A 17,662-nucleotide genomic window follows, 5' to 3' on the forward strand; every position below is an offset into this window, starting at 1 on the left:
GAAGCTAGACAAGAAGGGTACACTGGATTTAGAATTCTGAGGAAACATTCCTATCTAGAAGCCAGCCAAATTATCAGTTGAGTATGAGAGAAAATAATATTTTCAGATATGCAAAGTATCTCATATGCTTGTCTCCTGCACCCTATTTCTCAGGAAGATCCTAGAAGATGTTCCATTAAAAAGAGGGAAAAAGCCAAGAAAGAAGTCACCAGATACAGGCAACAAGGGTCCAAGACAGGAGAAACTAAAAAGGAATTACCAGGAAAGTCGACAAGGGAAATCCCAGGATAATGCTGACTAGACGGCTCAGAGGGAAAGTCCCTGCCCTGGCTCCATAAGGGAAGATGTCTCCAACAATAAAGTGTTGTAAGAGTGTTATTGTGTGTCAGAAAGTTTAGGTATAAGGCAAATGTAAAAGAGAGGCAACTACCAAGCCAGCACAAGAAAGGAAATGTTATCACTTCATATAAGTAGTTTGTGAGTAACAAATTCTTAATAACTTAAATCCTAAATTCTGACCCAACTTAAAATTATGATACCTATATATTGAGAGGATTGGGGAACAATAATTTTGGGCATTTGTCATGGGGCAGAGGGATATGGGTCAACATAAGAGCTACATCCTTATCTTCCACAGTAATAAGGCAACATACAATGTCCAATAACGAAAAATCCAAAAAATAGCAATGTATACAAAATAGTCAGGAAGATGAGAGAAAACAACAGCAGAAAGACTCAAAGAACTTGAAAGTGGTTGCCTGTGGGGAGCAAGACTTGGTGTTGTGATGGGCCAGAGCCCCTGGCACCTATTTCTTAGAACAGGCATTGTTACTTATTACACATTTTTAAATTTTTATCTATAAAGGATATTACTTTGATAGAAATAAGTTGAAAATGTTTTAAATAAAAAACAAAACAACATCAAGAAATGTACAAAACAGTAGCCAAGAAAAATGCAGAGGATGAACTGCAGTGAGAAAACGACAGCAAAACAACAAATTCTTCATAGCTGCTGCAACAGTCCAAGTGAGAGCTGAGAATGTTTTGCTATGACAGCTGGAGGGAGAAGGTTTCTTTAAAGGAATGCGGTGAGAGAAGGAGAAAGGAGATGGGTTCAAAAGATATTTACATAGAATCAAGAGGCTTGGAGGACCAATTAGGTGACTCTGAAAAAAGGTAACAGCCAAGACAGGTTTTGTGTCCAAAATACCTTTCATTTGAATATTTATTTATTATTTATTTCACAAATACTGGCTGTTTGAAACATTATATTCCCCTATATAATAAAAAGCATTTTAATTTTCTTTTTTGTTTAGGTTTTTAATTTTTGCAATTATTATAAAAGATTCAAAGAGAAAAAATAAAGAAAATAATGATCATCCAAGCATTCACTATTTGACTTGCCCAAATATTAACATTTTTGCCATATTTATCCCTAATTTCATTTTTAAGAAATAAACATTACAGATGGAGTCGAAACTGTCTTCGAGTGATTATCTAATACCATCCCCCTGACTGTCTCCCCAAAAGGTAAAAGCTTGAATTTGACCTTCACCATCCTCATCTAACCCTTTCTGTTGTAAGACACCAAGATTCTATTGTATGATATAAAGTTTTCTTGATGTTCTATAATCAAAGTGCAGAAGTCTTTTTAAAAATACACAAACATATTTCAAAATAATTTTGAACTTCAAAACAGATTGAATCATAATGTAAACTCTGAGTAAAAAATCATATTAACTTTACTATGGAAGTATCAGTACAAATACTAATATCAATACACAGGGCATTTAAAACCTAAGTTCAGGAATTTTGCTATGGTTTACTTTCATAGCACCCATCAGTTCAGGGAATGATAAAAACAAATGACTTGAGCACAATATGTTTACTGGAGTTTTTTACTGCCTATGTCATTAATTCAATGCAACACCAAACTGCCCAGAAGTCACTGTATTCTTTTCTGCAATGTAGTCACAGCAAAAATCTTTTTTAAAAAAAAAATTTAATACTGGTTTTACTTAAGAATGTCCTTGATGATGATGCAAGAAAGTTATTTTTATTACATATCAACCTTTATTCACTTATCTTTTTTATTTTCTGGGGGATACAAAGGAAGTACACGTGGAGTACTTCTGCTGCATCTTATTATGATGGCTCTCTCCAAGAACCATTTGTGCAATTATTTGGGTTGTGAGCTGAACCATTTTTACTTGAAAGAATGACTGACAAACTACGGTTATTTAGACTTGGTTTTTGACAAACATTTTCTCAAAAATGAACAAAGTGAGGACAACACTATAATTATTTGTTGTCAATGATAGCATTCAAGCTATCAATTGAAAAATCACAATTTTGGAGAACTGGTATTCATGGTGAGCTTGACCACTTCCCAACAGTTAAGGACTTTTTCTGATAAGTGGTGATATTAACAAATGTGAATTTCTGAAATGGCATAACAAAATGAGTTAACATTTGGAATATCTACATTACACAATGTTACCAGTATTTTCCAAATGACCAACACATGATGCAGTAAAATAATGCAAATGTAAAGATGCATTCAAAGTACACGCCAGACTGATGGATCTTTAAATGTAAAAGATGTCAAAAAAGTCACTGATAGGGTTTTAGATTCCACATTGGAACTAACCTTGAAGAAGTGAAAACTTACCAATTTGGTATACTATCAAAGAAGAATATCCACAATTATCTGAAAAGGCAATTAAAATACTCCTCCCTTTTCCACTTACATATCTGCACAAACTTTATGAAAAACACTTACCAGATTATTCTTTATGGATGTTAAGAACCATAAACACTTAGCCGCATTGGTTAATTACCATAGTTTAATCTCAAATCATACCAGTCATTGAAAAACAAATGAACAATTCACCATTTATTTGTTAAAACAGTTATATTCCCTTGCCATGAATATGTATTTAGAGGTTTAATTTACCACAGAATCAACACGGATTATTGATCCAAAAGGGATAATTCTATATGGTAAATTCTTAAATCTGTTTTAGGTACTTACAAGCAATGTCCATTTTCCCTAGTTATAAAGGAGCAGATTTGATTTATTTAACGTGACTCTTGAAATCTACACACTAATCATCCAATGGATTTAAACCTTGGTTCTTAAATTTTTAAGGAAATGTCTTTTCATGGAGAAAACTGACCTTTTGTGTTTCAAGACATAATTTAATCTGACCAAACCCCTGTAGTTCAGAACATGCCAAAAGTTGCTTATTGTAAAAATTCCACAAATGTCATTTGTAGATAAGTTAAAAAGTAGGAGTGATTTAAAGAGGACTGTTCTCATATAAATCTATCCAGTTAATGAATATTGCAAATCATTAATTCCAAAGGCAGTAATCTTGAAAACAAATTTCAGAATAACAACTGGTAAATTCTTTCCTCACTAGTAAACAAAGTCCCATTACCCTACCCTCTGAAAGAAAAATAAGGTTTACACACTATAGTTTTTTAAGTCAGAATTTTCAAGATATACCAGAAACTCATTTTACCTCCACTTGTAATTACCCATCCGTTTCTGCAGCTCACCTTTGCAGTTCACTGAGCCCTCTGGCAGCTGGTAGGCTGGAGTTTCGCCTTAAGAAGTTCTGTTTTAAATTGAGATGAGTGAGGTCTTGGCTGTAGAAGAGGTTGGCAGGCAGGTGCTCCAGGCTACAGCAGGAGAGATCCACTGAGCTAATACGCTGTGATGCAACCTAGAGGGGAATAAAAATACAATTTAATTTTAATACCACTCACTTACCCTACAACTACTTTTTATGGATAGAAATAAAGTAATTCCATTTTGGAACACAGATACACTATGCAAGTAGCACTATTAATCCAAATACAAACCAACAGATACTTAGTAGAACTGAGCCAAGTACTATAAAAGCAGAAAACAGTGCCCCTGCCTGGTGGGTACTTAGAACAACCTAATATAGGAGATAATACTAAGAGCATAGATAATCCTAGCAAGTGTAGTAATATCAGTAGTCTCCTCCAATTGCAGGGGTTATATTCCTGAAAATACCATGGTAAGAGAATTCTGAGCTAAAGAATACAAGACCTTAGAGATGGTTGGGAGACAGACGCTAAGACATAAATTGAATCCATGAAAGCCCTTGTATATATTGATCTAAAACAGAACAAATAAAAGAAAACAGCATTAACAGTCTTTTAACACATCTTTAATAACGATGATAGCATACAACCGGATCCCATCCCATGCCTTCTCTAAACGTCACAAGTTGTCTCTACCGCAAAGTTTTAATGAGATACTTACAAATTCATTCTGCTTTGCTTCATGCAAATATTCTAAGTAAAATTTCTTTTATGTATAAATGTTTATCCAGACGATCAATGGCTTCCTCATTAAATGTCTCCTGCCAGGGCCATGGTCCCAGGGCTACAGACCAACTTGTGTGCTGGAGGCAGAATGTGCATTGCGTGAGCTGTATTTCCCAAAGGCACTCTCCAGTATCCTGGGTAATATTGCCAGTTTATGCCAAAGCACATGGCTGCAGCCCACTTACGCACATCTTGGCTCCTCTCCTCACAGAGGCTGTGGGAGTATAGTTCCAAGACTTGGGTTGATTCTTCTTCATGCTCTTTTATCTCTACCAAAGCTTTACGCCAGAAAACTCCACTCCATCTCTACCATCAACTTGATCCACATTTCTCTTACCAAATCTGGGGTTCCTTTTTCTAATTTGAGAAGACAGCAGAATACAGTCCTTAGGAGTGTGGCCCTGGTGTTAGCTTGTGTGGATTCACACCCCATCTGTACCACTATGAACTGGGGAACATGAGAGATCATTGACCTCTCCAAGCTCTAGTTTTCTCATCTGTGTAACAAGCATAAAGATGGTACCTGCTTCTATGTGTGTGGCACAGAAAAAGCATTCAATAAATGTCAATTACTGCTACTACTACCATTATTATTACTATTTCCAAATAGAATGAGTCACACTTTACATCCATTGGAACCCAAATTGTCCTTGATGCTAAAAAAGTATTCAGAAATAATTATGCATAAAATATATCCTGCTGATTGTATATCAGAAGCCAAAAAGAAATTGCTCTGCATACAAAAAAGCTAAAGGAATAGCAGGAATGAAAGGCTTGGCAGGGCTCAACTCAAAAGATTTTGAAAAGGAAGTCTGAGTATGCATTTTAAAAATTTCATTTTTCCTAGAATTTCTACCATTAAGTAAGAAAAAGAAAATTCCAAACAGGGCCATATAAACCACCCATATAAACCAAAGATGTGAGAAGAACCAGAATTTTAATAAGCCTGAAAGACAGATACTAAAGCACCACGGCCACACAGGATTCCCTGGCAGGAATCTGCTCATAGAAAGTGAGGCTTAAAGTTACACTAGTCAGTGGAATCACTCATTCAAAAACTTGTGTTGAGCATTCAATGATGTAACAGACCTTCTATTTACTGAGATACAGCAGTAAAACGAGACAGATCACTCTGAGTACACATCCAGAAGAGAGGGCAGTTAGCATTCTATGTGGTAAAACTGTTAACACAACAGTAAGTGTAGGAGCACAGGTTATGATTTAAGGGGTCAGAGATGCTTCCAGATGATGTAACGGCCGAGCCCAAATTTCATGCTCTAGTGGAAATCTGTATTTGTTTGCCCTGAATCCTTCTTCCACCTCTTGTAACAATCATTCAAATACATATGATCCTGATCGGATCTGCCAAACAAAGTATCCTGGCCCTCTGGCTACAGGGAAAGACATGTAATCCAGCTTGAGCAATCACCATATCCTACCTTCTGAACCCACAGAGTGATCCAAGAGGTCCAAGCTGGGATTTACATATTCTGAAGCCAGGAGACTGGGAGAGAAACTGCAACTAGAGCTAAAATGAATGAATTGGGTCCATATGTATCAGTCCAGAAAGACAGAAAAGCAAGTTGCAGAATGTTACAGTCAGGATTAATACCATTTATGAAAAACATTTTTAACATAATAATTCCATAAATTTATGAAGATTTATATGTGCAATACAGAGATAAAAGCATAGATTGGACACACACCAACTTGATAGGGGTTGTCTCTGGATAGGCAGGGAGGGAGACAGAACTTAGGAAAGGCAGCATAGGAGATTTTGAGATTATCTGTAATTTTATTTCCTTATAACAGGGACAACAGAAGATGTGAAACAAACAAGTCAATACATTAACAACTGGGAAAATTGTTATATTATCTTTTGGATTTTTCTGTGTGAGTATGTGCATATATGTGTTTTTAATTTGGGGGAAAATGTGATAAAAACTTCAGTAAAAAAGGAAAAAAAATAGATTCGGAGCAGTCATCTGGCTTTCCTTATGTTCATTGTCCTACCAGGTGCTACACCAGGAGTGATTCTTGTGCAGCCAAAAGGCTCCCTTAACCCTTTGTAGTTGGCTAAATGGTGCATTCCCCCCACCTGCCCACCCCCCAAAAAAACACTTATGTTTCCTTCCTAATCCCCGCAACCTGTGAATATTCCCTTATGTCACTGAAGATGTGATTAAGTGAAGGATCTTGGGAGGAGGAGCTAAGCTGGACTATCCCGGAGGCCTCAAACGCCCTCCCACGCATCCCTGTAATAGAGGCAGAGGGTGTTTTGGGACAGGGGGCGGCAGGTGACTGTGGAGGCAGCGACGAGCGATGTGGCCTCAAGCAAGGGACGCCCGGAGCCCCTGGAAGCTGGTGAGGCAGGCAGTGGATTCTCCCCCCAGAGCCTCAGAAGGAAGCTGGTGAGGCAGGCAGTGGATTCTCCCCCAGAGCCTCAGAAGGAAGCTGGTGAGGCAGGCAGTGGATTCTCCCCCAGAGCCTCAGAAGGAAGCTGGTGAGGCAGACAGTGGATTCTCCCCCAGAGCCTCAGAGGGAGCACAGCCAGGCCCACACCCTGAATTCAGACCTCCGGCCTCCAGAACTGAGGGAGAATAAATTGCTGTTGTTTTAAGCCACGGAGGCCGTGGTGATCTATTACAACAGCCACAGGAAACCAACATACTCATCTCTGTGTATGCCACAGTACTTTTTATTTTCATTCATTCAACACGTTTCTTGACTACTACCATGTGTCAGTTAATATTGTAGGTAAGGACGTAGCATATTTCAGTAAACAAAACTAAGATTCCTGTCCTCATTAAACTTAACTCACAAAACAATATATACTACATTAAAAATTGGTAAATTCTATAGAAAAAAAATAGAGCAAGAAAAAAGGAGGTCAGGATTGTTGGGAAGGTGTTGGAATGCTTTTAAACAGGGTGGTCAGGGAAGGCCTTGTTGAAAAGGCGACATCTAGACTTGCAGGACATGAGGACGTTAGCTGAGAAGTGTCTGGAGGAAGATAAGCATAAAGGGCAGCCAGGCCACAGCCCTACAAAGGTGTGCACCTGGCTGGTTGAGGAAGACTCTGGCCACGCCACGGCCCTATGAAGGTGTGCACCCAGCTGGTTGAGCAGGAGTCTGGAACCAGCAGGAATAAGGGGGGAATGCCCAGCACTGCGGTGATACAGGCAAGGGTGGGGTGGCCAACGTATCCCATGGGGCCTTGTAGGCCACTGGAAGGACTGTGGCTTTTAGAGTGAGCAAAATGGGAAGCACGGAAAGATTCTGAAAAGGGTGTGACCTGGTTACCTTCCAACATATTGTGTCATTTCCTTATTTATTATCCATCTCTGACACTAGACTATAATCACCATAAGGCAGGGTTTTGGTTTATTTTGCTCACTGCTCTAAACTCTAATGCTTGGTACATGGAAACGTACTCAAAAAGTATTTGCTGAAAGAATGACCACTGGATTTGTAGAAGGGGATATGATTTGCCACCTTTCCCTGTGACCTACAAATAAACCTTGTGCTCAGGATTAGATGTGACGGGATGGGAACTGTGGGCTGACTCCTTTCTTGGCAGTGCCTGGACATAACACAAACCCTCTAGCAGAGAGTGTTGTGCCCGCACATTTCTTCCCCTTGCTCCCCAAGCACATCTAACCTTCACTGGACGATGCTTGGCTAGGTATGTGCATTTTATGACACCTGACACACCCTCACTATATCTACATCTGTCGCCAGTGGGGAAGGAGTGGGGTCCCTCACCTACAGCACAAAAGAGAGCGGGGTGCATGTGGGACTGTCTCCCTGCATCGGCTGCCATGGGGGACCAACGCTCATTAGTGACGCTGACCTTGCTTTGTCTCTTCTCTGTGCGTAAATGAATGCAGTAAGGACTTAACCCTGATTCAAACTGGGGTCCAGTGCCCGTGAGTCATGTCTCTCTTGGCGACCCTCACACCTGCATGGGAGTGGGCTGACCTCTCTGCTGCCTTCCTCTGACAGGATTACTGTACAACCCTTCCTTTTTCATCAATTTACCTCTGACTTATTGGTGTATCCTTTCATATGGAGACTATGAAAAATAAATTCTATGTAAGCATAGATACTATGCTTACACTAAAGCATAAGCATAAAGATAAGCACGACACTAAATACTCTCTTTGGACAATGAAAATGACTAAAATGTCAAGTTGAATTTGATTCCTTTCCTCATTCTGGACCACAAGCTGTTACTGTTGGAAAGAAGCGGGAGAAACCACGTAAACAAGGCTACAAGAAGCAAAAGCAGTCACGTGGGCGTCATCCTAGAGCCAGGAACATCGACAGTGAGCACGTAAATTAAACACGCTGTGGCAGTGAGGCAGCAAGCTGCCAAGGTGACCACAGAAGGTACCACTAGTTGCGTCTCTGCCCAATCCTGTGCCCTGGCAACAGGGGGAGATATTTAAGCGCTTTCACCTGGACCAACCTGGGTACCAGCCCACCACAAAGAGAGGACTCGAGTTAGAAGGTTTTGTTTGATCCCCAAATGAAAAAACAACCAGGTGGGATACTCAAAGAGGCTGCTAACTACCTACACAGTAGCTATTAAAACTAAGATCCCTCCCAAAATAAGAAAGACAAATAAATAAACAACAAAAATCAGAAAGCCACCTGTGTACACCTCAGACCAAGTAGCCTTTTATTATTCTTTTTTTTCCCAAGTAGTTGAATAAACCATAATAACAGCTAAAATTTAGGTAGTGCTTCCATTGTGGTATGCACTTTTCTAAGTGCTTTAGACATAATGTTTCATTTAATCTCCATAACAAATGAATGTAGTAAGGACTTACCCTAATTCAAAGACGAGCGTTAAACTGAGTCACAGAATAGTTAAGTAACTTTCCCAAGGTCACATGGCTAAAGAAGCAGCACATCCAGACTCTGAACGAGAACCTGTACTGTTAACCGCATGCCATGTCAGGGTCCGGAACACAGCTCTGATCTTACCAGATGGGAAGCTCCTGCAACACCCAGGATAGAAGAACAAAACCCCTTGTTGCAGAGCACAGAAGGTTAGACACAGTCCTTAGGATAAGTTTAAGCCTTAGGACGGAAGACAAGACAGTGATGGACAGTGAGTCCTCCTTGAGAGAAGAGCAGAGGAGACCATCTGCCAACCAAATACAGATATCAGATTTCAAATTGTAAAATGTTGCAAGAAATCAGAAAGTGAAAGCAATAAGCACATGTAAAAATAGCCTCAAATCTTTGTTACAGAAGAAGGATCACACAATTAGACTATAAAATCCTTTTAGCAAAGGCTTCTGTACTTCTATCAAACTCCTAAACATCAAGACTAGTGGAAGACATGAAGTTTGAGGCCCAAGCAACTTGACATATAGGAGAAAGGGCACAGGCTAGACAATACACAGGGCTGTGCAGGAACCACTCGATGACTTTCTAGCTATGTGGCTTTGGGAAAGTCACTTCACCTATCTGTCCTTCAGTTTCCTCATCTATAAAGAAGAATAAATAATATTGCCCCAAACAACTAACCAAGTTGCTATAAATAATACTATTCTTGTGTGAAAAAAATCAACAAGGGCTCTGTTGACTAAGTATCTGTAGACAGTATCCAGGCTACAGGTAAGACAAATCTATAAAACAAAAAAAGGACCATAGTATAGTCTACCATCTTCGATACCTTGAGCAGTTATAAAGATAAAGCTCAATCGAACAAACACAAAGCATCACACTAGCCATTCAGTTCAGGACCACTGGTGAAGTGCACATGAATGGATTCAAGTTTTAGAAGATCAGTTCAAGGTAATCGTGGCTTGGGAAGCCAGTTCTAGTCTGTATTAACCAAAAACAAACAAACAAATAGGCTAACAACTTAATAGTGAATTAAATGAACCTATATACTCTAGGATAATAGTAAAATGAACATAAATATCAACCACCTGCTTAATTTGTCTTATTTTCCAAATAAACATAAATATATACAAAAAAGTTCACTGGGCTCTCAAAAAATATTGCAAGGTACAAATAAAAGTGGTTATATGAATAACAGAATTTTCAGATTACTTACTGGGCTTTCACACATTTTCAACAGGCTACTCAGCTTGATGCTTTCCTAAGAAATTTCTTTGCTAACTCTCAGGACACTTATGCAAAAAAATGTCTCTGCTCTGAGTCTAGCTGAGCTGTATTTCTAAACCAATATATCTGCCCTCTCCCTGACCTATCCACACCATGCAATAGGATTGTACTCTGCATTACTCACATTATTCTTGATGGTTTACTTAGTGAATAATCATCTTTCATAGGCAAGAGAAGATTCAGAATAACATTCACGTGATTTTTTTTGTCCCCTCTATACTTTAATGAAGTTGTATTTATTCTTATTATGTGCATAGAAAGCTCAAAATTAAGCAAAATGACTCTGAAAGGCTTAGTCAAAGCAGCTGAAATAGCACAAATAATATTGCTTGTGCAAAGTAAAAGATTGCTTTAAACTCATATTATGAGTCATTAATTGCTCTGGCCTAGTCTTCAGTGGCTTGGGAAATTATGCCCCTGGCTACAGGGATAGTCTCTGGGGACTTCACTAGTCTTCTGTAAACAATTCTTAACCTCAACTGGCCTAGTTTTAATCTCCACCTACCCAAAAATGCTTTGGGAAGGCAAAAGGTAGGAAGAATATAAATTTAGAATATATCAACTAAACATTCTAACAACTTGACTTATTTCAATTTTACTCTTATCAATTGTTTTATAGTACTTTATATTATGAACAAACTTTCCTGATTTTAATAAAAATTTTAATTCCCACTGCTCCACAACATGCAACAGTGTCCTTTAAAAATGCTAGTTATAAGAAATGCCTTCATTTGACTCCACCAGACCTTTTCAAAGTGACATTTCATTTTTCAATCCTGTATAATTAACATTTCATAAAATCTGTTCAACAAAAGATGCAGAAAACCTTTCTACAGAATTAGTTATATATGCATTAATAATGTCCTAGTAGGACAATATCAAGCTGCCAATTTTGGATTTAGTAAATTCTACTTGAAATTCTACTAATTTACCATTTCTTTGCCTGAAAAGATTTAAATTATATTTTTAAAAAACATGAAAAATACATAAATTTACACATAATTCTAGGACAAACAACAGGGAGATCTGGAGGGACTATAATCAATAGTCGGAGATGGGATTCTATGAGGCCAAGAGTATTTAGGTGGGGGGGGGCAATTGATTTTAGTAATATGGGCTATAAGGAATCACATAAAATATAGTTAAGGGAAGTAAGAATAAAAGAATATGAAGAGAAGAAAGAACCACTCAGCTCATGTCATAGCACCAGAGTATAATATAGAAAAATATACGGTTAAGAGGTCCTCCTAGGAATTGCTGCCTCTCCTTGCAGTGGGGAGTAGAGTAGCATAGGGATGGGGATGATTAATCAGCATCCTCAGGGCTATCATGTTCACTGGACTGAATCATTCAATGGACAATTCTTATTTGCCTTTTATGAGCCAAGCATTACTTGGTACTGGAGAGACGCAGTCTTTGTCCTCAAAAGCTTAACCTGTTGAGGACACAGACCATCTGAACAACTATAATAAAACCATGTACATGCAATGGTGCAATGAGAGCACACCAAGTAAACAAAAACCTCAGAGTTCCACACAAACATTACAAGCTACTGATCCAGAGTCCCCCTCACCTGACAAAATAAGGATGTATTCGCAGGAACTTTGATGCAGAGTCTTGGACATAACTCCTGAAGAGCAGGCAGGGCTCTTGAATTTGTCTAACGAGTTCACTGCAAAGCCGAAACTTGTATGAGAACCTGGCACCTCATTCTTTATGAGTCTGAGGCAACTGTGAAAGGCTCAGAAGAGGCTGGCACCAACAGCCTTCCACAATCATGAACACTGTCATTCTAACAGTTATCTCCCTTCCACACACATGAACCCCATTGTGTTTCACAGTAACACCAAAAAAACAGAACTCAATTTGGGCGGAGATCAATTCCAAACTCAGAGTTCCTTCCCTGTTTCCTTATTGACAAAACGTGTATAAACAATCTCTTTAGAATGTGAATGCCTGAGCGTATTCCTGATAGTCTATTACAGCAACCTTACCCAAAGGGGACAGTCCCTTGACAAAGGAGAAGCGAAAAGACAGCTAGCCACAAAAAAATTATATTCTTTCTTTTGATTAAAAGAAATAATAGAAATACATATTCAAATGCTTCTACTATTAGTAATAAGCTACTGTCATTTAAAGTAGAAAAACCTTGATGTCTAAGTCCCAAGTCTAACATAAAGTCACGTATGCTTAACGCAGAGTCTATCGATATTTTTTCAATTATTTCATTATTCTCTACTCTATAAAATTATAAATCAGAGCAGTGGGTAGAAGAACTTAACCTTTCAGAATAGTTGTAGGAAATCTGATACTCTAGGTTTAAAATATTGGGATTTTCTAAGATAAGTAAATATAAAAGGGGAACTAGACTTCAGGATATATATTTTCACATTTCTTTAAACCCTCAGGATATAAGGATTTAACTTCAAAATACAACATGACCAAATATGGGGATCTGCCTAATCACAAATGCTAAGTTTCTGAAACAGAGATAATTTTCTGGCAATTTGTCTGGTTTTCAAAGACTAGGACGACAGTAGTCTCCTCAACATGGAAACCAATTTAATCTGCATTTATTGATTCAAAAGGCATTTTAGCTTTCTCAAATACCTTCTGGTCATCATTTAGGTACATCAATGATCAACGTATGGTGGATGTGCTTGAGTATCCTTTAGCAGAACACTCCAGTCAACAGATTGCTTGGCAAACCGTCTTTTTTTATACTGCCTAGATTCTGCTGGCAACCATATATATGAAGCACTTTCTTTTAGTTTCAGTAAACCTTAGTTTTTTGAATCTTGGTTTGTTTTTAATCCCTTCACATCACTGTAAAACATTGGAAGAGCAATTAAAGAAAAAAAGAACAAGGCAGCAGAAATTACTGTACAAAGTAGTGGTTAAAGACTTTATTCCTCAGTACCCTCATCTGCAAAATGGAGATGAATTATAATATCTCCTCGAAAGTGGTGCTGTGAAACCCAACCTTGCCCTCGTAGAGTTATCAGCACTACCTCAAAAGGTTGCTATAGAACAGTTATATGGTGCTTGGCATACAGCAAAATATACCGAAATATAGGTATTACTATTAGCTTTATTTCTGTTACTATAGCATCAATTCAGTCTGCTAAACAATTTTATTATTAACAAAAATATTTCTAATGCCAAGTTCAGAAAAAAATTCTTTTTATTTTAGTGTTGCCCTCACAGATGAATAACAATGAAATAACTAATTCACTTTGGACGTCATGTCTAGATCAAGGGAAATAATGGTCACATACTCTGTGCTGATCAGCTGATACCTGCGGTATCTTAACAAACCAGGGAGCACCCAGATGGGAAGCTAGATAAGGGATCTGGGAACCAAGTGACAGAGGGACTTGTTGGAATTATCCAATGATTAATTAAAAGAGCAATTAACTCACAAGGTGCCCTTTTCTTGCTGGATATTCTCTTCAGTATCACATGCTTTATCATTATTTTAGGAATAAGACACCCGATCCAACTCTATAATCCTGGTAATCTGAATACAAGACTTGTAAAAAGGGTCATAATTACCTGAATTTTCCATTCTTTAAAAAATACACTAGAAAATAGTATTGTATTGGAATTATATACACTGGTATATGTGTGTATACAAGAACACACATATGAACATATGGAAATAGTTGTGGGTGAAATAATAGATGCCAAGGAGTGGCATCACAATAATCCAGAGAGTGGGGTGTGATGGTTAAATTCACATTGATTGAAATTATTGGTCAACTGACTGCATCCAGGTCTGATGACATCTACAATCAATAAAGGAGATTGCCTTTTGCAAGAAGATAAGTCTTGTCCAATCAGTTGAAGGCCTTAAACAGAGAACTGATGATTTCAACAGTCAGAAAGAATTTCTCTCTCTCCTTCAGCCAACCAGCTTCTGTTGGGGAATTCATAGAAACCTTCATTGGAGATCCCAACTTGCAGCCTGGCCTACAGAATTGGCCCTTGCCAATCCGCATGGTCATGTGAGCCAATTCCTTTAATAAATCTCATAAATCTAAATACATATATATGTATATCCTGTTGGTTCTGTTTCCCTGGAGAACCCTGACTAATACAGATTTTGGTGGGAGTGGAGTGGTATATAGGTGAAATACAACTGGCCTTGAGTTGCTAATTGTGGAAGTAGGTCATGGTTTGTGCAGTTACTATACTATTATCTCTACTTTTGAACACTCGACATTTTCCATAATAAAAAGCTAAACACACATACACACACAATACCAAATCAGTGATCTTAATCTACTTTTAATCTTTCCTGAAATACAGCAGACATTCAAACAGGATAATCCTGTGTCCCACAAATGATTAAGACTTCTAAATTAAAAATAAGTAAGACTGAGGCTATCTAGTTACATGAAAGACTAATTTTGAAAAACAGTCACAGGATTAGTCAAAATGTCTAAAACTAATGCACTCCAAAAAAGTGGGTCAAAGACACGGACAATAAGGCAGCATTTCTATACTGTTCCTCAGATATTTGATAGGAAGTCTTTTGCAATTCTCTGTTTACCCTTAGCCATCGCCATCAGCCTTCTTTACAACATTGCCCCTCCAACCACTTTTTAAAACATGCTGGATACATGTACCCATGTTTAGTAAACAGAACCCTTTTATTACATTGCATACAATAGGATGTTTATTGAATTTTTAAAGCATGTCATGCATTAATATTTTAGGGATGACTTATAAACAATATTGTAATCCTCCCAAAGGAACTATTTCCTCCATATTATTTACTGCTAACACACGCCCAAAATAAAAACTCTAAAAGGACTGCCTTGGGTATTATTTTGGCAAGCAATACTAAGTGCTAAGATTAAGTTTAAAAAATAATACAGAAATATACAAGAACCTTGGTAGAACATATCTAATTAATAATCTTTTATAATTTTTCCCAAAATCAAATGAAACAAATTAGAAAAAAAGATCAACACTTCTCTTGTAGCTGAAGTCTAGACGTGTAAACTTGAAAGCCAAGAATTTTCCTTTTAAATTACATATCTAATTCATTTTAATTTAAAAATAATTGGAATTTGGTTCTTTTTGTCTTCCTGGTCTGACTGGAGTGGTGATGGTCATTAAATACCAGAAACTCAGAGAATCGTTTCTGTTGTCAGTTTCTTTTCCTTTCAGGCACTTATCAAAATGAATCCTTATCTAAGCACCAGGATATAAAGACAATTCTGTGAAAGTTTTGATTCTGAGTAAGAAAAGAAAGAGAAACTGTTTCCATGGTAATCCTGAGAGTGACTAAATTGTATAATGTTGTATCGACATTATACAATGTATAATATATACATGTATATACGTATATTGTATCTACATTATACAATGGAAAGGGGAAGCTGGAAGAAGACCAGCCTTATAAGAGAGAGAATCAGTCTTTCACTCCAAATTCCCTACAAGCACATACTCCCAAATGAACCAAGATTCTCACCTTCTTTTCAGAAGCCCCAACTTTCTCTCCCAGGATGCTGGGTTAAAAGAAAACATACAATAACAGGACTACCCTCATCATAGAAAGTTTAAAGAAGGGCATGGCCATATTTTATAGAGGATTCACACCCAAAATGGGGAATTCCCTCATTTATTTCTTCTATGATATCTAACCAGTTTAATCTGTCTTTTATAACTCATTTCCCCTTTGATTCACTAACCATACTAACTTGTAAAGATGTTGAAATGTGTCTGGTTTTTATGATTGGAGAAATGGAAGACACTGTATCTAAAATCTGCGTTTACTAAACTGTTTTGCTCCCTATGCCTGATCCCTGACTTTTCATTCCCCGCAGTGTCTGCCATCTTTACTTTCCCCAACAGGCTGCGATGGTTAAGAGCAGCAGAAAGCACCTTGTTCATTTACATTGAACATATACATGTCCTTATTTGCTGAAAAGAATCATAAAAATAGACAACATTTTAAAAGACTGGGCATTCAATGGTGACGGTCATAAAATTACATTATTTATATATTCATTTCTTCATTCATGCACACAAACTCTTCCTTAAGTGTGCCAATATAAAATCCACTATATACATGTGTCATATAAGCCCTAAGAAGTAAGTACTGCTATTATTCTCTTTATCAGATGAAGCTTTACAATTTAGAAACTTTGACAAGGTCACACAGCCAATAAATGTGTGCCTTATTTTGAAACTCACCCCACACCTTCTCCAAACATTCAGAGCCTTTCTGAAGAAGGTGGTTGAGGTTCTTAATCTCGTTAATCCTATGCTAGTAATCTAGGGTAATTAAATCAAAGTTCCTCTTCTCTCCCGGAAATAATCATCTACATTTGTAAGTGTAAAATGTATGCTGCAGCCACGTGCGTGTCAGCTATCTTCTACATACAACTACGTTACACTTCAGCACTTACATATCAAATGCTTTCTAACAGTGAAGAAATAATCAGTGGAAAGGGAAACTAGTACCTTCCCTTGCCCATTCTGCCACCATCATGTTTCCCTGTGTCACACTCCTTCCCCTACACCCCATGTTCTCCTGTTGAAGAGGTCTGACATCTGAATCATTCCATGGTTTTGAGAATCAGAGTGAGAGCCTTACTGGAGATACACTACACTATTAGGTAATGGAGATGGCAGGTTAGCCTGCAACAAGCTAGAACACAACATTTTTCATACCCTATTTAAGATATATTTCATAATCTACCTCTTGTGCTTTACTTCTCTGCCCTGACTTCTGGAACAGAAGCTCTTCGAAGTCAAGTATTTTTCCATGGTGTGAAAGGCGCAAATATAAAGAATCAAATTAGCACTATGGTTTCTATCTGAGGTTAAAATCTACCCAGTAATTCAAAGTAGAAAGGTAGAAGTCATTTTTCACTTTTCCTTTTTCCTCAAGTGCTACATGATATTTACCAGTAATCCTTTCACTAGATCTCCAAAACACATCCTGAATCTATCCATTTCTCTTTGTTTCCACTGCAAAGCCACCCTCACTTCTTGCCTTCAACAATCCATTCACTTTCCACAGCTGCTGTCAGATCATGTACATTTCTGAAGAAAACTCTTTAATGGCTTCCAATTATACTACTAATAAAACCCAATCTCTTTACTCTGATCTATAACATAAGACCCCTACCTA

General features: G+C 37.8%; 1 protein-coding gene across 1 annotated transcript in view; it reads right to left on the minus strand.

Annotated features, from left to right (window-relative positions):
• Positions 1-17,662, minus strand: part of PHLPP1 (PH domain and leucine rich repeat protein phosphatase 1) — a 268,488-nt gene that overhangs the window by 96,229 nt on the left and 154,597 nt on the right. Inside the window, exon 4 of the mRNA XM_037806377.1 lies at positions 3,565-3,731. Coding sequence (XP_037662305.1) covers positions 3,565-3,731 — 167 coding nt within the window. The remainder of the gene's footprint in view (positions 1-3,564; positions 3,732-17,662) is intronic.

Source organism: Choloepus didactylus, chromosome 16, assembly GCF_015220235.1.
Source record: "Choloepus didactylus isolate mChoDid1 chromosome 16, mChoDid1.pri, whole genome shotgun sequence".
In the NCBI taxonomy this organism is placed as follows: domain Eukaryota; kingdom Metazoa; phylum Chordata; class Mammalia; order Pilosa; family Megalonychidae; genus Choloepus; species Choloepus didactylus.